Source organism: Hoplias malabaricus, chromosome 9 (genome assembly GCF_029633855.1).
Source record: "Hoplias malabaricus isolate fHopMal1 chromosome 9, fHopMal1.hap1, whole genome shotgun sequence".
Classification (NCBI taxonomy): Eukaryota; Metazoa; Chordata; class Actinopteri; order Characiformes; family Erythrinidae; genus Hoplias; species Hoplias malabaricus.
Genome location: NC_089808.1, coordinates 20947929 through 20965028, shown reverse-complemented (window position 1 = coordinate 20965028; position 17100 = coordinate 20947929). Strand labels below are relative to the sequence as shown.

The following is a 17100-nucleotide window of genomic DNA, read 5'->3' as shown; positions in this document are numbered from 1 at the left end:
CTCTCCGGTCATCTGATCCTTTTTAAGAACCAATATCAGAGGCATCTCAGTATAAAATTCAGTAATATGATTATTTTTCATGAAAGAATATAATGTAGCTATTTACAGTACTTTTCCCATTGTCTAAATCACATTACAGTTATGACTTTCTTTAGAATGACAGGTATAACCTTCTACTAAACCTATATTTATAATGTTTTATATTATAACTTATGTACTGTATATTACAGTGTAGTCTGTAACTGTGTGGATCCACTGGAAGTCACTGGAACTATAACTGACTAAATAAAATGGGTGTGGAGAGGCAGTAAAACATGCAGGAAAGGAGTTTCTCTAGGACCCAAATCACCATAACAAGGCATCACCCAAACTCCTGAGTCTAATCAGATATTTAATTCTTGTCGCAAACTTTAGGATGTCTTTCTTAGACTTTGTTAAACCCCCATGAGCCCCACTTCTCCCTCCCCTCATCTCCGCTTAGACACTCCTGACTAAAGACAGTAACAGTTTGTCACAGTTTCATGGATTGCTAGGTTCCAAATGGTTTCTGACACATCATTTTGTTGGGACGAGCAGTTTCCTTGCTCCCTGCGGCGACACCAGAACAGAGCTCAGCTCTAAGGGAAGGAGGTGAGAAGTTTAGGTAAACAGCTTGACATCACTGCCTGAATCATAGTGCTGCAGTCACTCTTCAGACATTATCACATATTGATATAGTGCCAGAATCAGTAGAAGATCTCCATTCCTTTATCAAATCTACCTTGAAATAGCACACCACCACATGGTTTGATTTGAAGTTTTTAGTTGTGTATTCCCTCCAGCGAGGTAGTAGAGACCGAATATAGCTACAGCTGACATGAGCTTAAGTTCAGCACTGGTTACAGAGCTGTAAAATACACTGGCACAAGAACCATTCAATATATTTAGAATAATATGGAGTGTTATTTGTAATGGCGGCACGGTGGCACAGCAGGTAGTGTCGCAGTCACACAGCTCCAGGGACCTGAGGTTTCCTCCCACAGTCCAAAAACACACGTTGGTAGGTGGATGGGTGACTCAAAATTGTCCGAAGGTGTGAGTGTGTGAGTGAATGTGTGTTTGAGTCTGTGCTGCCCTGTGAAGGACTGGTGCCCCCTCCAGGGTGTATTCTGCCTTGCGCCCAATGATTCCAGGTAGGCTCTGGACCCACCGCGACCCTGAACTGGATAAATGGTTACAGATAATGAATGAATGTTATTTGTAATTTAGATCTTGTAATCAACCAATATCAGTAGATCTTGCTAAATCTCCAGTGGATAATTATGGATCGATACATCACACAAATGTTCCCACACCTAGTCTGAATCTTTCCTATCACAAAATGGGACAAATACTTACAGGGTGCACTTGATTTCTGAAAAAAAAAATACTACATGATATCCACTCATAGTGCTTTTTTTTACCAATTTGGAACCCGTTGGGTTCCTTTTCATGAACCTAACTAGGAACCATTCAGTGTGTTTCCACTAATATGCATTGGTTCATTAACTGGAAAAGTTGATTCCCAGCTGGAACCAATGAAAAGTAGGTTCATCAACTGTGAAGATGTCCATGAGCATGTCGAGATAAAGAAGCTCCAGAAGAAGCTAAGAGACTCGAATAAAGCGTTATCCAGGAGTGGAGTTAGACATGGCCATTGACCGCATGTTATCTAAATAAATTAAAGTAAATAAAACAGGAACATGCCCTGTTTGTGTGTGTTTTCTGGGGCTGTGTTCAGCACGACACAAGGCATGTTGGCCAATTCTTTACACTGTGCCCAACTCAGCAGAACATATCATAACTCATCAGCATATACAAACTTGTATCATATATGATGAAGATTTGAATCTGCTGTAAACAAAGTATAAAAACTCATCTGTCCTGACTCTGAATTCAGCCACAGTGACTTTGGAACTGAGCAACCCCGCAATGCCCCCTGCTGATGACATATACTTGGTTCCCATCAAAACTGGTGGAAAAGTAGGCTGGATGGAACAGGTTAAAAAACCAGAGTTCCTTTGGTGGAAAAGTGTCTAGTTTCCTCATTGTTGCCTAGCTGTACGTCAAGAGTTTCAGCCAGAGTTCACATATTTTTTGTCTTAGTCATAAAGCATCCATGCTAAATCTCGCGTGTCGCATGGCGGCATTGTTTCATGACAAAGGTTGGACTACATCCATGCTGCAAGAGTGTCTCTCAGCTCTAATTGGAGAGAGTGTTGGCAGCAGCTTGGTGTTTGTCCTGGCCAAGCTTTATCCCACCCCCACCCATTTCCCGAAGTCTCCCGCAGTCTTTGATGTGACAGTCTCTGAAGGCCATCCGCAGATTCATCCTCCTGGGTGTCACTTTGAAACACATCTCACCAGTCCAAGCATGTCATGCTGGTGGAATACACTCAATCAGTCCGTTACACACACACTGACACACTTTAAAAGCTGTTTATGAACCCAAACCTCTTCTTGACGCCTGTGAGTCATCTTTTTTTCATAAACAGGTGAATGCCAAATGACTTGCTGTGGCCGGCCCGTCCTCTCCATTCTGGTAGGGAGAAAACAAAAACCACCACTGCCTGGCACAACAGATGCCATTGTCTTGATAGTGCATTTTTGTAGCACCTTAAATGGGTGTGTGTTTCATTAGGCTGAACATCGACAGAAGGGCCACAAGAGTAGATGTGTTATTATCTTGCCACCTGTTGGAGTATAGGCAAGGTAACTACAGAGAAAGGGATAGAGCGAGAGAGATTGAAAAGCCTAGGATAAAAATGTCCATATCTAATACACTTGACAAGCAAAGGTAAACAACAGATGGTCAATTATTCAGCTGCTTTCTTCAGGGCTCCTAACGGCCAGAGGCAAAGGGCATCCACCACCTCGCCAGTGTCCCTCCCAACACTGGCAAGGAATCAGCCAATATCAGTTCGGTCACACACACTAGGATGCTTCCACGTGCCTGTGAATGTGTGTATACCAGAACGGCAGGCCAAGATAGAGCAAGGCCTTGCTTGGGTGTGTGGGGTTTCATTACATAAACATGGAACACTGTCAGGGAACTGTCTTAGACTAAACAATACCAACACACACCAGGGATCTGTCTTGCATTTGTGCCCTCAAAAGGCAGATGAGCGTCTTAAGTGGTTATAGCTTCCTTTATAAGGCCTAAAGTGGTTTGCTAACTGACATAAACAAGGTCTTAAATAACTATAAATCAGAATCTAGGGCGCAAGGATAAAGACACAGATCGCGGAAACTCCATGACCCAGGCGCTTGCAAGGATACACTGGTCAAACCATTGCTATGCTTGTCCAATATTTCTTTTGAAATTTAGGGGTAAGTTTAAGTTTCATAGACTAAACCTTAGGAACACAAAATTGTGCTCTCTATTGGCAGAAGCACCTCTTATGTAAACACAAGGGCATGTCTAGATGACTGGAAATCCATGTATAGTTTCCAAGACCTAATCCTGGTAAAATACAGTTCACATCCTACCAGTATTGGGCAAGTGTTTCTTGCATAGATTAGAAGTTAGTTTAAGGTTTAATCTGTGCAAAGATGTGCAAACCTATACATAGTACACACTGCCAGAGTCTTATTCTTTAAAATACACTTTCCTACTTCTTGACTTGTGGCCCTTAATATTTTCTGTTGTTGATCCATAGGACAGTTCTGTCAAGTTCAGGGTTGCGGTGGGTCCGGAGCCTACCTGGAATCACTGGGCGCAAGACAGCATCACACCCATGAGGAGGCGACACACACATAGACACGTTCACTCACACACTCACACCTACAGACACTTTTGAGTCGCAAATCCATCTAACAACATTTGTTTTTGGACCGTGGGAGGAAACTGGAGCACCCGGAGAAAACCCACTTGGACATAGGAAAACACACCAAGCTCCTCACAGTTACCCGGAGTGGGACTCAAACCCACAACCTCCAGGTCGCTGGAGCAATGTGACTGTGACACTACCTGCTGTGCCACCATGCTGACCAGCAGTACCCATGCCATGCAATTTTCCAATTGTCTCCCAGAAATGGATTATGTGACTGAATAACCTGGCCTTTTGAGAATCTACACAACATGTTAAAGGTTACAAGTGAGCGTGGAAGAATAAAATTTTGTATTGCCTGTCTCCACCACAAGGCACAATTAAGGCTTTGCTGTTTTGAGTAGCTCAGTACCATAGCTGTGTTTATCTGGAGGTGATGTGATTCAGTAGCGATTCCAAAAGGCAGCAGTGGTTGGATAAAGAATAAATGTTGCATGTCTAACACATTCACTTTTGAGCAAGCTGCACCTTTTAGTAATAAATACTTCGAGAAAAATGTACTATCATGGGATATAGGGCTATGCCATCTAGTATTGTTGCGATAACATTGACATCGGCATGGTGGCACAGCAGGTAGTGTCACAGCTCCAGGGACCTGGAGGGTGTGGGTTCAAGTCATGCTCCAGGTGACTGTCTATGAGGAGTTTGGTGTGCTCTCAAAAACACATGTTGGTACGTGGATTGGTGACTCAAAAGTGTCCTTAGGTGTGAGTGCGTGTTACCCTGTGAGTTTCCTGTCTTGTGCTCAGTGATTCAGGGTAGGCTCCGGATTCAGAACTGGATAAGTTGTTACAGACAATGAATGAATTATTAAATGAATATGTTCTTGAAATTAATATAATACGTTTCAGTGATTCGTCATATAGCCAAGAATATTATCACAAAAATACCCTTAAATATGCTGATAATATTGTAGGGGCCATATGGCCCACTCCTAATATGATACCTTAAGTACCTCATTCCAAAAGTAATTGTCAACTAAAATGTAGTTGATATATCAAGTGTTTCTTGTTAAAACAGAGATATAAGTTGGGCTAATCTATATACTAAAATATACCTGTAAAGTGACCTATTTTCTAACAGTATATTATCTCTTTATGAAGCAGTGTCTCAGATGGTCAGACAGATGAAGACCACCATGTCCTATTAGAACATGTTTATTAGGGTCTTAGCAAGTCAGTGCTCGGAATGTCTCACCTCATTTACTCTGACGAGTGCGTGAGCGGAACTGATGTTTGAGTTTCTCAGCCTCCGGATGGATGGCTGCCATCACAGCTTAGTAGCGTAGTCATCTTCGCTCCCGAAGTGACTCAGTGAGTCGGCAGTGATACACATCTACAGGCTGCTTGCTGTCCCTGGCTTTTTTGTGTATCAAAAGTCTGGGAACAAGGCTTATATTGATTTCTACAATTTACCGATATAGATCCCTTGGCAGCACAGCTTTTAAAGTTTTCTAAGTACTCAGATATCATAGTTGAAAAATTTTACACTCACCTGTTAATTCTTAAAACTGTCTCTTGAAATCCAAGGTATCGATAATTCGTTTGTCTCTCAATATACAAACATTTGTTTTGAGGAATTGGTTGAATTCATAGACATAAGCATTAGTTAGGTAGTGAGATTAACTGATTAGCTAGGCTGGTTAGTTCAACAGCTTTCTCTGAAGCATTTATTAAAACGGTTGCCTGCACAAAGTACTTTTGTTTCTTGTAAGTGTGTTTTTGTTGTAGCACATGTGGTAGCATCCTACCTGCTAGTGATTACTGTTTGTCAGCCAGAAGAACTGTTCCCGCCAATGCAGATTATTCTTGGCCACAACGAATAGATAATAGACAAGAGTTTGGCCCGTGATACAATGTATTTGCAAGCTTTTGACTTCTTTATGTAAAAAGTTTTAGCTCTGACAAGCAGCTGTAGGAATGACCAAACACAGATCGATATACTTTAGATGCATGATCAATGTGCTCTGTGTTAATGGCAAACTTGGGTAATCCTAACTGTATAAAAGATACCCCAATTCTACAGAGATCCACATCCATTTGTGCACTTTGGCACCGAGACTTAGTGGAAATAATTGATCTGTAAGGAACCCAGTCCTTTCATTACTTTCCCAACTGCTTTTCTCATCCTTCTGTAATCACTGCAGTTAGGTGAGCACCATTTGCCAGTGTTGTTCTTATTGAATTACTCAGGAGGAAAAATTGAAAAACAATCAAATACTTGTCAGGGACTACCCTTTTCTTCGAACTTTGCAATCATGCCTGTATTGGTTTCCATATTAGTTTAATTACAGCGATTAGCAACCAAGTGGCATGGCTGAATGACTGAGTGATTTTCAATCTGACCCATGTTTCTAAAACGGAGATAGGCTGATTGAATAACATCAGCACAGCTTGCAGCAAATCTGTTATAAACCTTGTGTGTCCTGATTCAGGAGTCTTTCCAGGCAGTGGGAGCACCTGAGTCACCTACTTTTTGGGAGCCTAGATTGGCTTTTTTTGGTGAGCTGGTTTTTCTGCCTGTCCAGATTTTCCTTGCTTTTTCACTCTTTTTCCCTCCCCGTCCTTCATGACCTCATTTATTTTCCACTTTATACTGGTAACTCTTGTCCAGGATTCCGGATTCTGACTGTCTGGGTGCCTGGATGCCCTGCTTCCAGTAGTCTGCCCTCTTCCTGTTGCTGTGACCTCAGTGTGGTGAGACTGTCTGCTGCGGGTGTCTATGTATGTGAGTCTGTACATTCAAGTAGCTTGGCCTTGTTTTCCTCTTTGCTGTTTGACCTAGGCCTTGTGCAGGCACTGGCTGATTATAGCCTGTCTGAGTGCATGTGTTAGCTTGATTCTTGGCATCAGTTTCACTGTTTACGTGAGAGTCATGGCCTGTGTGTGTGAGTGTGAGCTGGATCCTCTGGCAGGGCTCCCCCTTCCCCTGAGCAGGAACTCTACTCTCATTCCTGGAAAAAGACAATGCGTCACTGACTGTAGAAAGAGCTGCCTGCTAGCATTTCATATGGCACCTGAGTATGCAGAGCCTATCACAATCTCACTCTTCCATTACACTGGCTCTCTTTTCCCTTTATTTTTGACACCAGCCTGGCCATTAACGGGAACCCAAAATGCTAGCTTTGCCAGCTGCTACTTAACAGAATGCAATTGATATTGCACTTGTGGCCCACTCATTGTTGCCACATTAGCATTTAACTGCTTTGGGTAATGGAAAGCTGTGTAAAGTTGATTGTTTACCAAAGTTTTCCTGTTTGAATTCCTGCTAATGTGGCTTCTGGTTTAGCACTGAGCAATTAATGATGTATACCTCGGAAATAAATTGATTTCAGAGGAAAGTAAGATATGCAGTTTTTCCCTTGCTAGTGTAGCTAATATGTTAGGAGGTTATATTCCAGCAGCTAGCATTAAGCTAAATCCACACCTAAAATACCCCCTTTGATTTATGGTCTTTCCAAATTCATACCAATGTTCTGGGGCTTTGACCTCCCAATTCTTGAGAAACATATCAAGTAAAAACTATTCCTAAAGTTAGTAGGCAGCAGATGCAAAGCAGTTTGTATAGCATACAGCACACTTGTTTTCAAATCCCACCCTGGGCAGCAATACTACACACCAACAGTAAAAGTACAGGAAATGTATACAGATATTAACATGATACCTGAGAATTTAGTTTCATTAGCTTAATAAGTTCCAGTGCCAAAAGCAAAGAGGCAAACTTCAAATGCAAGCAAGTCAGCTACATTTTGGCGGTTAGAAGGAGTTATGTAAATTAGATGTTTTGTTTAACTCTTTTCTTGAACCTTTAATGTGGCAGCAGCCTAGTGACTTTATCTCTTATGCAAACCAAGACCTTTCACTCGCTCTTTTATGGTGGGCGCCTGGGGGTGGGGGTGGAGGGTTGGAAATAAATTATTACCCGCTTTTTGTTTCCTCCCTGCTTTGTTTTGCATGCCACTGCTGTTCTAAAAGGCTCTCATTAAATATGGATCTGCTAAATGAGTGTACTTCCAGAACATTCCATCAGAGTGCTGCTGTCTCTGGACAGTCGCAGTCGGCTCGATATTTTGGCTCTTTGTGTTTGCGCAGGGATTTTGGTGAATTGTGTGGGTGTACTGGATGCAAAGAACTTGAACCTGGCATTTTGCTTAATTTATTTGGGATGTGATTCTTCTATAGGGATGGAGGAGTATGGGATTTGTGGGCCAATATTTTTTTATGTACATAGGAAAAATTAAGTTATTCAATGTAGGTGCTGGATGCTAATTCTAATTTGTTAGATTCACACACTTTGCAGACAGACAAACTTGTCAATAGAATGGGAATCTAGATGAGTGTGGGTGGATCAAGCCAAAGTAAGCTTATAGCTAATAGGCTTAAGATATCCTGCTTAATGAGACAGACCCCAGGTGTGTCCTGATTATTATTGTGAGCTAGTGACCTACATGACATGGCTTACGCACAATGTGTATGTTTATGTCGGTCAGATGGTTACATGATGCGCATGGAGTGGACTGACTCCATGTCAGTCTGTGTTTGTTTGGAGTGTAATTGTGAGTCAGAAACAGCTTTGTTGTGACCTTTCCTCAGGTGTCAGATCTGTGCCAGTGCATCTTGAATACGAGGACTATTAGTGTGTGCAACAGACATCAAAACTAGGGATTCTCCAAATATTCAGCAACTGAAATTATAATAAGTGATTTTAAACCAGAATGTTAATATGGAACTTTTTGTGTTTGTTTCCCCTCAGGACTCTTTCAAGGCTGCATGAAGCTGGCATTTACCAGTCCCAGACAAGTTCAGCAGCCCTTGGCCAAACCCCTAGGTATTTGCATGAGGTAACGACAAGCACCAGACAACCAACCTGCCCAACTCAGCTCCCCTTCCCCACCCCCTCCCCTCCATTCTACTGAGGAATCATGGGTCAAAAGATCTCCGGGAGCATCAAGTCGGTAGATGTAAGGGGCGAACCCTCATATCGTCCACTTCGGAGGGAACTGCGTGGGCCAGATTTCTTCAAGCCAGCTCGGCTAGACCTGCTGTTGGACATGCCCCCAGCATCCTATGAGCTGCAGTTACGACACGCCTGGAATGCAGATGACCGCTCATTAAATATCTTCATCAAGGAAGATGATAAGCTTACCTTCCACCGACATCCTGTGGCCCAGAGTACAGACTGCATCCGTGGACGTATGGGATACACAAGAGGCCTCCATGCCTGGCGAATTCACTGGCCTGTCCGCCAACGAGGTACACATGCTGTGGTGGGTGTGGCAACTGCTGAAGCACCCTTGCATTCTGTAGGGTACACGTCTCTGGTGGGAAGCGACAGTGAGTCCTGGGGCTGGGACCTGGGCCGCAACAAACTCTACCACAACAGCAAGAACCGACCAGCCTCGTCAGCACCTACTTATCCCAGTTTCCTGGAACCTGAGGAGGCCTTTGTGTTGCCTGACACCCTGGTGGTGGTGCTGGATATGGATGAAGGAACTCTCAGCTTTATGGTGGATGGACAGTACCTAGGTGTGGCCTTCAGAGGGCTCAAAGGGAAGAAGCTGTACCCTATCGTTAGTGCTGTTTGGGGACACTGTGAGATCACCATGCGTTACATCAATGGCTTGGATCGTAAGTATTGGTGCTTTTTCTGGCTTCAGTGTGCCTGTGATATTCAGGTCCCCAATTTTGTTTCTGAAAAAACTATGTGGTGTTTTCTTTGCTTCCCTAAATGCTTAATTCTTAATTCATCATACCCCTTGATTTGAAGTGCTTGTGTTAAACCAGGGAAGGAACTATTGTTTTAAAAGGACCCTTCATAGAGGTCTGGATGATAATTCAATATCAATATATATCACAGCATGAAATGCTACAATAACAAGTAAAAAAAAATAACAAGATTTTTAAACATATTTTCAGCATACATTATATACAGAATCTGTCACTGACTGACGGTTATTACAGGGAACTGCCATCAGTTCATTGCACTCAGTTTTTAAAGTCAGTTAAAATATTAATACTGACAAAGATTTATATTTGATGTTTCTTGTTATTTCTTGGCAGTTTTTCTGTCTTTAATATTGTTCACAATGATATCAAAATGATATCGTATCCACTGAAATTAAGAAATACCATGATGTAAATTTTGTCCAGCCCTACCTTCCATAAATTTGGAGACTGGAAAATAGTTCTTTAAAACTCATTGTTTGGGCTGTTCTCTTGGCTTGCCACGGTTGTCTGCATCCTGCCATGGATTCTAGTTTGTTATCTGGCATCAGTCACTTTCCCTCTGGTCTATTTGTCTCTGTCTTGGCTGGGAGTTTGAATAAGTGTAGGTTGGACCTGTACATCATGTCCTCTCCTGCATGTTTACAGTACTACACTGTGTATATGCTCGAAGGGACTTGTGGTGTCCCAGTCTCCTCATGCTCACTCACTCAAGAAATCTGTCAGGACATCAAGCACACATTCATTATTAATGTTAGAAACAACACAGTGTTCCACACCTGGGAACACTCTTAGAACAATACTTTTGTGTAGGAGGCTCTAACAAACCAGAAATTGTCAATTGCATTCATTGTATAAGGTCTAGATTTTTGTAACCTTGTATATATGGTGTTATAAGGCATTATAAACTTTGGTTTTGTAAAATCCTCTACCAGACAGTTTGCTATCGCATTATCTGCAGGCTTGTAAACTGGATTGGAACTTACGTATGTGGTTGTATAACAATAGCTGCCATGTTCTTGTGCGACATACAGTACTGTTAGGTCAGATGTGACACTAGCCTTGTATTTCTTGATTTGTTGACAAGCAAGACAATGAACATCCCCATGTGTGTTTGAGTCTGCATAACTTCCCTTTGGTCTCAAAAATGCACCTGTATAGTTTTGATGGGAGCTTTCCGATCTCCTAAATCCCAACTTTTGAGCTTGGAAGGACTTCCCCTGTACCGGCCTTGCCAGGAGGGTGTCATGCATCTGTGTGAGTGCTGGTTTTGATGCCCAAGGCCTGCTGTTAGAAGCTCTCACAGCTCTGTTTGATATTCGACATCAAGCCCCATGAGCTCCTCTCATCTGGCAGAACAAACAGATGCTCAAGAAGGCGGAGCTCAGGAAGAATCCAGCCCGGCTCCCCTATGAAGGCCTGTCATGATTCTTTCTTAGTGAACATGTTTTTTACAGCAACTTCCATAGTGCATGGTACAGGTGACTTCGAATAGAGCTTTGTAATTAGTAGCAAGGTCTGGACAATGAATCAACACCATTTCACTTTGTGTCACCTGAACAAACTAGATACTGTGCTGACATAATATAGGGCTTTTTAAAGTGATCCACATTTTGTTTACTAATTGGTATGGCGACCCAGGCAACACAAACTTTGAAAATTTACTAGATAACAAAATTAAACATAAATGACATTGGCCTATTGACTTATCTGCACCACTATTGAAACCTTTGTCTAGGAGTAAGGGGATCTCAGTTCTCTTTGGGAAATAAACTAAAAAAACTATTATACTATTTAAGACTATTATAATAATTGTGTTATCTAATTTTAATGCAATTTTAATGTATTATAACCCCTTTCTTCATAATGAGCATAAAACATCATGCTATGCTATTCTATGCTGATGTCTCATAGGCAGCTAGTTAAGCGGCGAATCAATTATATACTAGTCCCTGATGTTACTGCAAGATTTAATGTGGATTTGGAAGGTTTGAAAATATAGCTGCAGAATAACAAGTTAAATTTAGTTTCATATCACAGAACAGTTAGGAGTGGGTTCTATAATATATGATTGTTGAAAATGTTTGAAGTCATATGATATCATAAATTTACATAAAGTCAGCAGTGCTCATATCATTGCAGAAACTAGCTGAGAGCATGTGATGCTATCAAGCCTGTTAACACCTGCTTTTCCAAAGCATGTAAAGCACCCCACATCTTTTCAAACTGTTCATAACACAGTGCCATTAGGAAGTTTAACATACTTGGAGGAGAACACTAACTGCCAGATTTTCTTTCTTCATCCAATAGACATTAGCTACATTAGCTAGCACTGTACTGAGTGATGGGAACCTACACTTCCAGAGTACACATACTGACAAGACATTTAATTATTCTAAAAAATATGTAGTTAATTAAGCATCCTCTTAATGTAGCATATAATATTGTGATATTTTTCTTCAGACCCTTATGAAATCTGTCACATACGTCTTATTGTGGGACTTGCATAAATAGCACAAAATGGTAGCCAAATATTACATCAAATTTATTTGTGCCTGACATTTGGCAGCTATTTCAGCTCCAAAAATAAGAAAAGCCCCTAGGATTATCAGTTTGCTAGCATGATGCTAACAGGGTGGTTTTAGCTCTTTTTGTCTAGAGTTCTTTCTACTCTGTTTTATGCCTAGATGGCAGGGGACTGGGAACGGGATGCCTGTCGGTTTTGGAGCATTTGGAGCTGAAAGTGGTCTCGCTCAACTTCAGATGGAGGGAGCTCAGTCACGCAAATTGTAATGGAAGTGTGTGTGTGTGGGAGGGGTAGGGGGACGACTCAGTGAGTGTCCAAAGATGCTCTGAAAACCTCTTCAAAGCTTCCTTCAAGGGCCCCGTTTCATGCCAGATGAATTGTGTGGAGGTTTAGAGTGCTCAGTTCGGGCTTAGAAGTGAGAACGTTGGCAGAAAAGTGTTCCTCCCTGTGTGTTTCTTTTTGCTTCAGCTTGGTTTTGGAAAGCTATGTTGAAAGCTGCCATCATCAGATGAGAGGTTTGACAAAGTGGGAGTGCACGGTCCATAAAGATAATGGATAAGAATGTACATGTATTCAGACAGGACTAAAATCACTGAGTGAAGTGAAAGATTCTGATAAAGAAGATGAGAACAAATGGTTATGAATGTGATTTTAACGAGCTGATGCAACCTAGATATGCTTTAGCTTTTGAGAGGATTGCTAAGCACTCTTACTTTCTGCAGAACCCTCAGAAATCCAGTGCGTTTGACCAGATATATTTTCAGCATTCACCGATCATTTTAATGAAACCTTAATGGCGGCGTTGATATTGACAGCATGAGGTCCTTATTGTCAGTACCAAATGTCAACAAGGCCTAAAATACAGTGCAAACTGACTGAATACTTCTGTAAACAGTAATTCAAGCCTGGGCAACTTTATTTATAGAGCACCTTTTGCCCACAATGGCAATTCAAAGTTCTTTACAAAACACAAAAAAATTACAGTTGAAGAATTTAAATTTTAAACCATTAGAATTATATAGATTATAATAAATTAGAAAATAAAATAGAGAAGCTGTAAACTGCCGTAACAGAATAATTGAAGAGTACTTTAAACTGAGCTGTAGACCTGCTCAAATATGAATGTTTCTAATCTGGATTTAAAAGTGTCTAACGTTGGAGATCTTCTAATGTTCTCTGTCAACTGGTTCTATTTAAGAGTGGCATAGAAGCTAAACTCTGCTTCTCTATGTTAGGATGTAAACTACACTGTCGATCATATGCATGGCAATAAGATACAGCCCTGTTAGCCTTGTGGTCTCGTTTGTAAGTCCACTTTCTGACCTCTGACCTGAACTACATTAAACAGTAGTATAAGCAAGACACTGCATTAGAGGCAGGCCAGGGATAAAACATACATTAAAGCCAAGCAGCTCAGCAGCTCAGGGAGAGGGAGATTAAGCTATATGTAAGAGGAATGTTGCTGGAATGCTCAGATAAGTGTGTGTGTGTGTGTGTGTGTGTGTGTGTGTGTGTGTGTGTGCGCGCTGTAAGTCTGAAAGCCCTGATTATGTGACGCTAGAGAAGCACAGACGGAATGTGGGAGAGATGATGTGCGTGTGTGTGTGTGTGTGTGTGTTCATGCAGATTTCAGCAGTCCATGTCCACATGCTCTGTTACTGGGTGTCTAACGCAGAGGTGAATAGAGACAGATTTTGCTGAAGGAGGAACCCCTACATGTTAAAGATGAGGGAATTGCATCATTAAAATGCAAATGATGATTTTTAAATTCAGCTTTTCTATATAATCAGGGTCTCTCATATTTGCAAGTCCAGTTTGACAAATAATAGTGCCCCCTTTTTGGGTTTTTAGTCTGCTAAATGTGAGTGAGTGATTTCCATGCAAAATTCACAAGGTACTTTACCACTAACAACATTTGGTTTATTCAAGTTGTCATCCCTGGTATTGCAATGACTATTGCAAATCAGAGGGCGGAGCTGGCAGGATCACAACGTTCTATCGACTAAACAGTTTTAGGTTGCATTTGGGGTGAATTCAATAACACACTGACTCAGACGCATGTTTACTCAACTGTATTCCAAGTTTCTCCATAAACACAAACTTAAATACATAAAAAAAAAAAAACTAAGCCTTTGCGTTACATCTATGTCTGGAACAACGTTCCAGTCAATTCCAGGCACAGACCTAGAGTTCTTGGACAGATTCCCTAGCAGCAGTGCATTATTGCTGCTAACAGTTCATTTATTACTGCTGTAATGATTCATCAGAGTGCAAATGCAAAGCTATAAACACTGCAGTGACTGTGCATTCACACAATAACACACACTTCAGTTCTCCCAAAACAGTGTGGGAAACCAATAGAAAAAAAGTGATTATGAGCTGCCAGGCCCTGCAGCAAACTGGCATCCAAAGCAGCATTGAATAATTACACTATTTTAGTGGACGCTGGACATGATGTACCATCCAACTGCATGTCCAAGACTAACGTGACCACAACGAGGTCCATGGGAGCACTGGAAGTATGTCAGTTGTTATGAAGCGTAACAAAGAGAGCGCATGTTCGCTTCACACTAATTAGAGCCAGCCAACAAAGCAACAAACAGCAAAGCTGGTCTAATTGCGAATAGGCAGCACAGCATGGATATAATTGGGTATAATGTGTGCTTGTGATTCACTCTCCCTCCCTGCCTTCAACATCATTTCTTCCCCCCCATTCTCTCTCTCTTGGCTTATGCATAGTTAAAGAAGCAAACACAGACATAACTTATAGGTACTGCTTTAACGGACAGCATGTCTGTCAAACTGTATGCACATACATTATATGCTATATTACACTCATAAGGCAGAGAAAACAGAGTTATGAATATTTATAAATGTTCAGTATATTTACTCAACATTATTTTTATGCATTTTGAATTATTAACACAACACATAACTAGTTTTCAAAACCCATTTGTGAAAAATTAAAAGCTGTACTGCAACATATATAGAGATATATCTTGGGTGATCCAAGATGTCCAGTACAGCTTGGAATGGATGGGAATGGGGGTGGGCCACTGTGCTACCACACACGTAGCTTTCAAGACCACAAGACACTCTAAACCATGAGGCAACCCTATCAAGGGAAACTCCAACCTGGAGGAACAGGGAGGCCTTGCCCTTAAGCGAGGGAGCACCTCACACACTCTTGAAACCTACCACACAATCCAAGGATGTTCACACATTGGTGTTCCGCAGGAATGGGCAAGGCCCCTTGTTCCCCTAGGTTGGATCCACAGGGTGCGAGCCACCCTTACCTTGTAGGTTGAAGTTTTCCTCACCAGAGGTGGTCTGGGCAGCATATAACTGTTTAATATTTGCAATCTCTTGTTGGATACACATTCAGACCTAGCTTGATCAACAGTGGCATGATCATGGCAATGGAAACGACTTCACAGCATCAATCTTTTTTTTTGATAACATTAGACTCACAAAACATGCTGCATTTTGTACAGCAAAACATAGTCATATAAACCATCTGTTATGGACAAAAAACAAACTATGCCTGTCAAAAAGGGAGTTTAAAGATGCACACAAGCTTTGCATAGTGGCTATACCTGTTTATTTAGAGCCAGAAAAAGTGTACAGCCCTAGCAGTGGCGCCCTTGGGGACACCCGTGTTCACTGGGGACATACTGGAATGCAAGTTGTAAAGGGCTGTTTGATTTGCTTTTGACTTGTGGTCAGGTTATTGAACCAGGTATGAACAGGGCCTCAGGGTGTTCATGAGCTATTATTGGTATCTCTTGGGATCCTTTGTTTTCTTGCTGGCAGTAGGTTGATGTCGCCATGCCCTGTCTTGTGTGGGATTAAATAGACCAATTATCCCGGCTTTGATTCTGCAAACAGCCGTCAACTGATCCTACGTCTTTGCACCCCTGTCTCTCTAATGATACACGTCCACCCCATTAGCTTTAGGTAGAGATCAAGGTAGTCTTGCCAGGTGTCTTGTTTTGGATTGAAAAGTCTGCTCTGGTCTGGTTTCAATCTCAATGCCCTCCAACTGTTAAAGTAGATAAAGTGCTGCTTCATGGAGGGTGGTTTTTTCATCGACACCAATTATAGTCAAGTTTGTACATGAAGAACGGTGAAAACTTTAGATGAAGACTCTGCATGCCTAACTTGTATAATCTCCACAGTAATGTCTTGCCAAAGGAAACTGAACCAAAGGTGACTCAATTTGCTCAGTGCCAAATGTGGGCTAAAGCCCAGCACTGGGCTGTTGGATAGTAGTACTGCAGATATCACACTGACCCTGATATGTGACATACTCTATTCCTTCATCCTCATGTCCCCTTTGTCCCTCAGCCACAGCTGCAAAGCTGAATACTAGCAACCCTAGATAAGGCAACAACACGAGAAAGAGAGGGAGACACAGAGATAGAAAGGGAAGAAGAGGTAGGTCGATTGATATGAGAGCAGACAGGTGAGTGAGGGAGCGAAAGATGAGACAAGACGGTGGCAGGTGGACATGGGAATGTGGGACACGCGTCACTGAGATAATTGCTGTCACTCACAGAGAGAGCAAAGGAAGGAGAGAGGGATATTGTAAGTCAGACAGTGACTGGGAAATTGTTGTTCTAATTTCGCCTCATAGCTTTTGTATGACTCCACCTGTCCTCATGGCTTCATTGTCTGTCATCGTTCCATGTGAGGGCATTTGAGTTTGGGTTGGTTTTGTGCGTGTCCCTCTCTGTGCTAAGTACATTGTGTAAGTGGAGTAGTTGAAGGCTGCTATATGGGTCAGTGGGTTAGTGCTGCTATGAGCCAAAACCCCAGGGCTATGCCTACTGCGTCTGAGGGATCATCTGCATCTTATCAGAGCGATTAGCGTCCTCGCAGGCTTTTGGAAGCTGTGAGTGTGTGTGTGTGTGTTTGTAAAAGGGAGCAGGGAGTGGGAGGATAGTAAAATCCCTTCTTTGTGCTGGCTAAGGGTGGATGATATTGCAATATTGCAAAAAAA

At 41.9% G+C, this 17100-nt stretch overlaps 1 protein-coding gene across 2 annotated transcripts in view; it reads left to right on the top strand.

Annotated features, from left to right (window-relative positions):
- Positions 1-17100, top strand: part of spsb4a (splA/ryanodine receptor domain and SOCS box containing 4a) — a 62233-nt gene that overhangs the window by 4100 nt on the left and 41033 nt on the right. For both annotated transcript variants that reach the window (XM_066681590.1, XM_066681591.1), the window contains exon 2: positions 8601-9475. In XM_066681590.1, the coding sequence (XP_066537687.1) occupies positions 8770-9475 (706 nt within the window). In that variant the 5' untranslated portion in view covers positions 8601-8769. The remainder of the gene's footprint in view (positions 1-8600; positions 9476-17100) is intronic.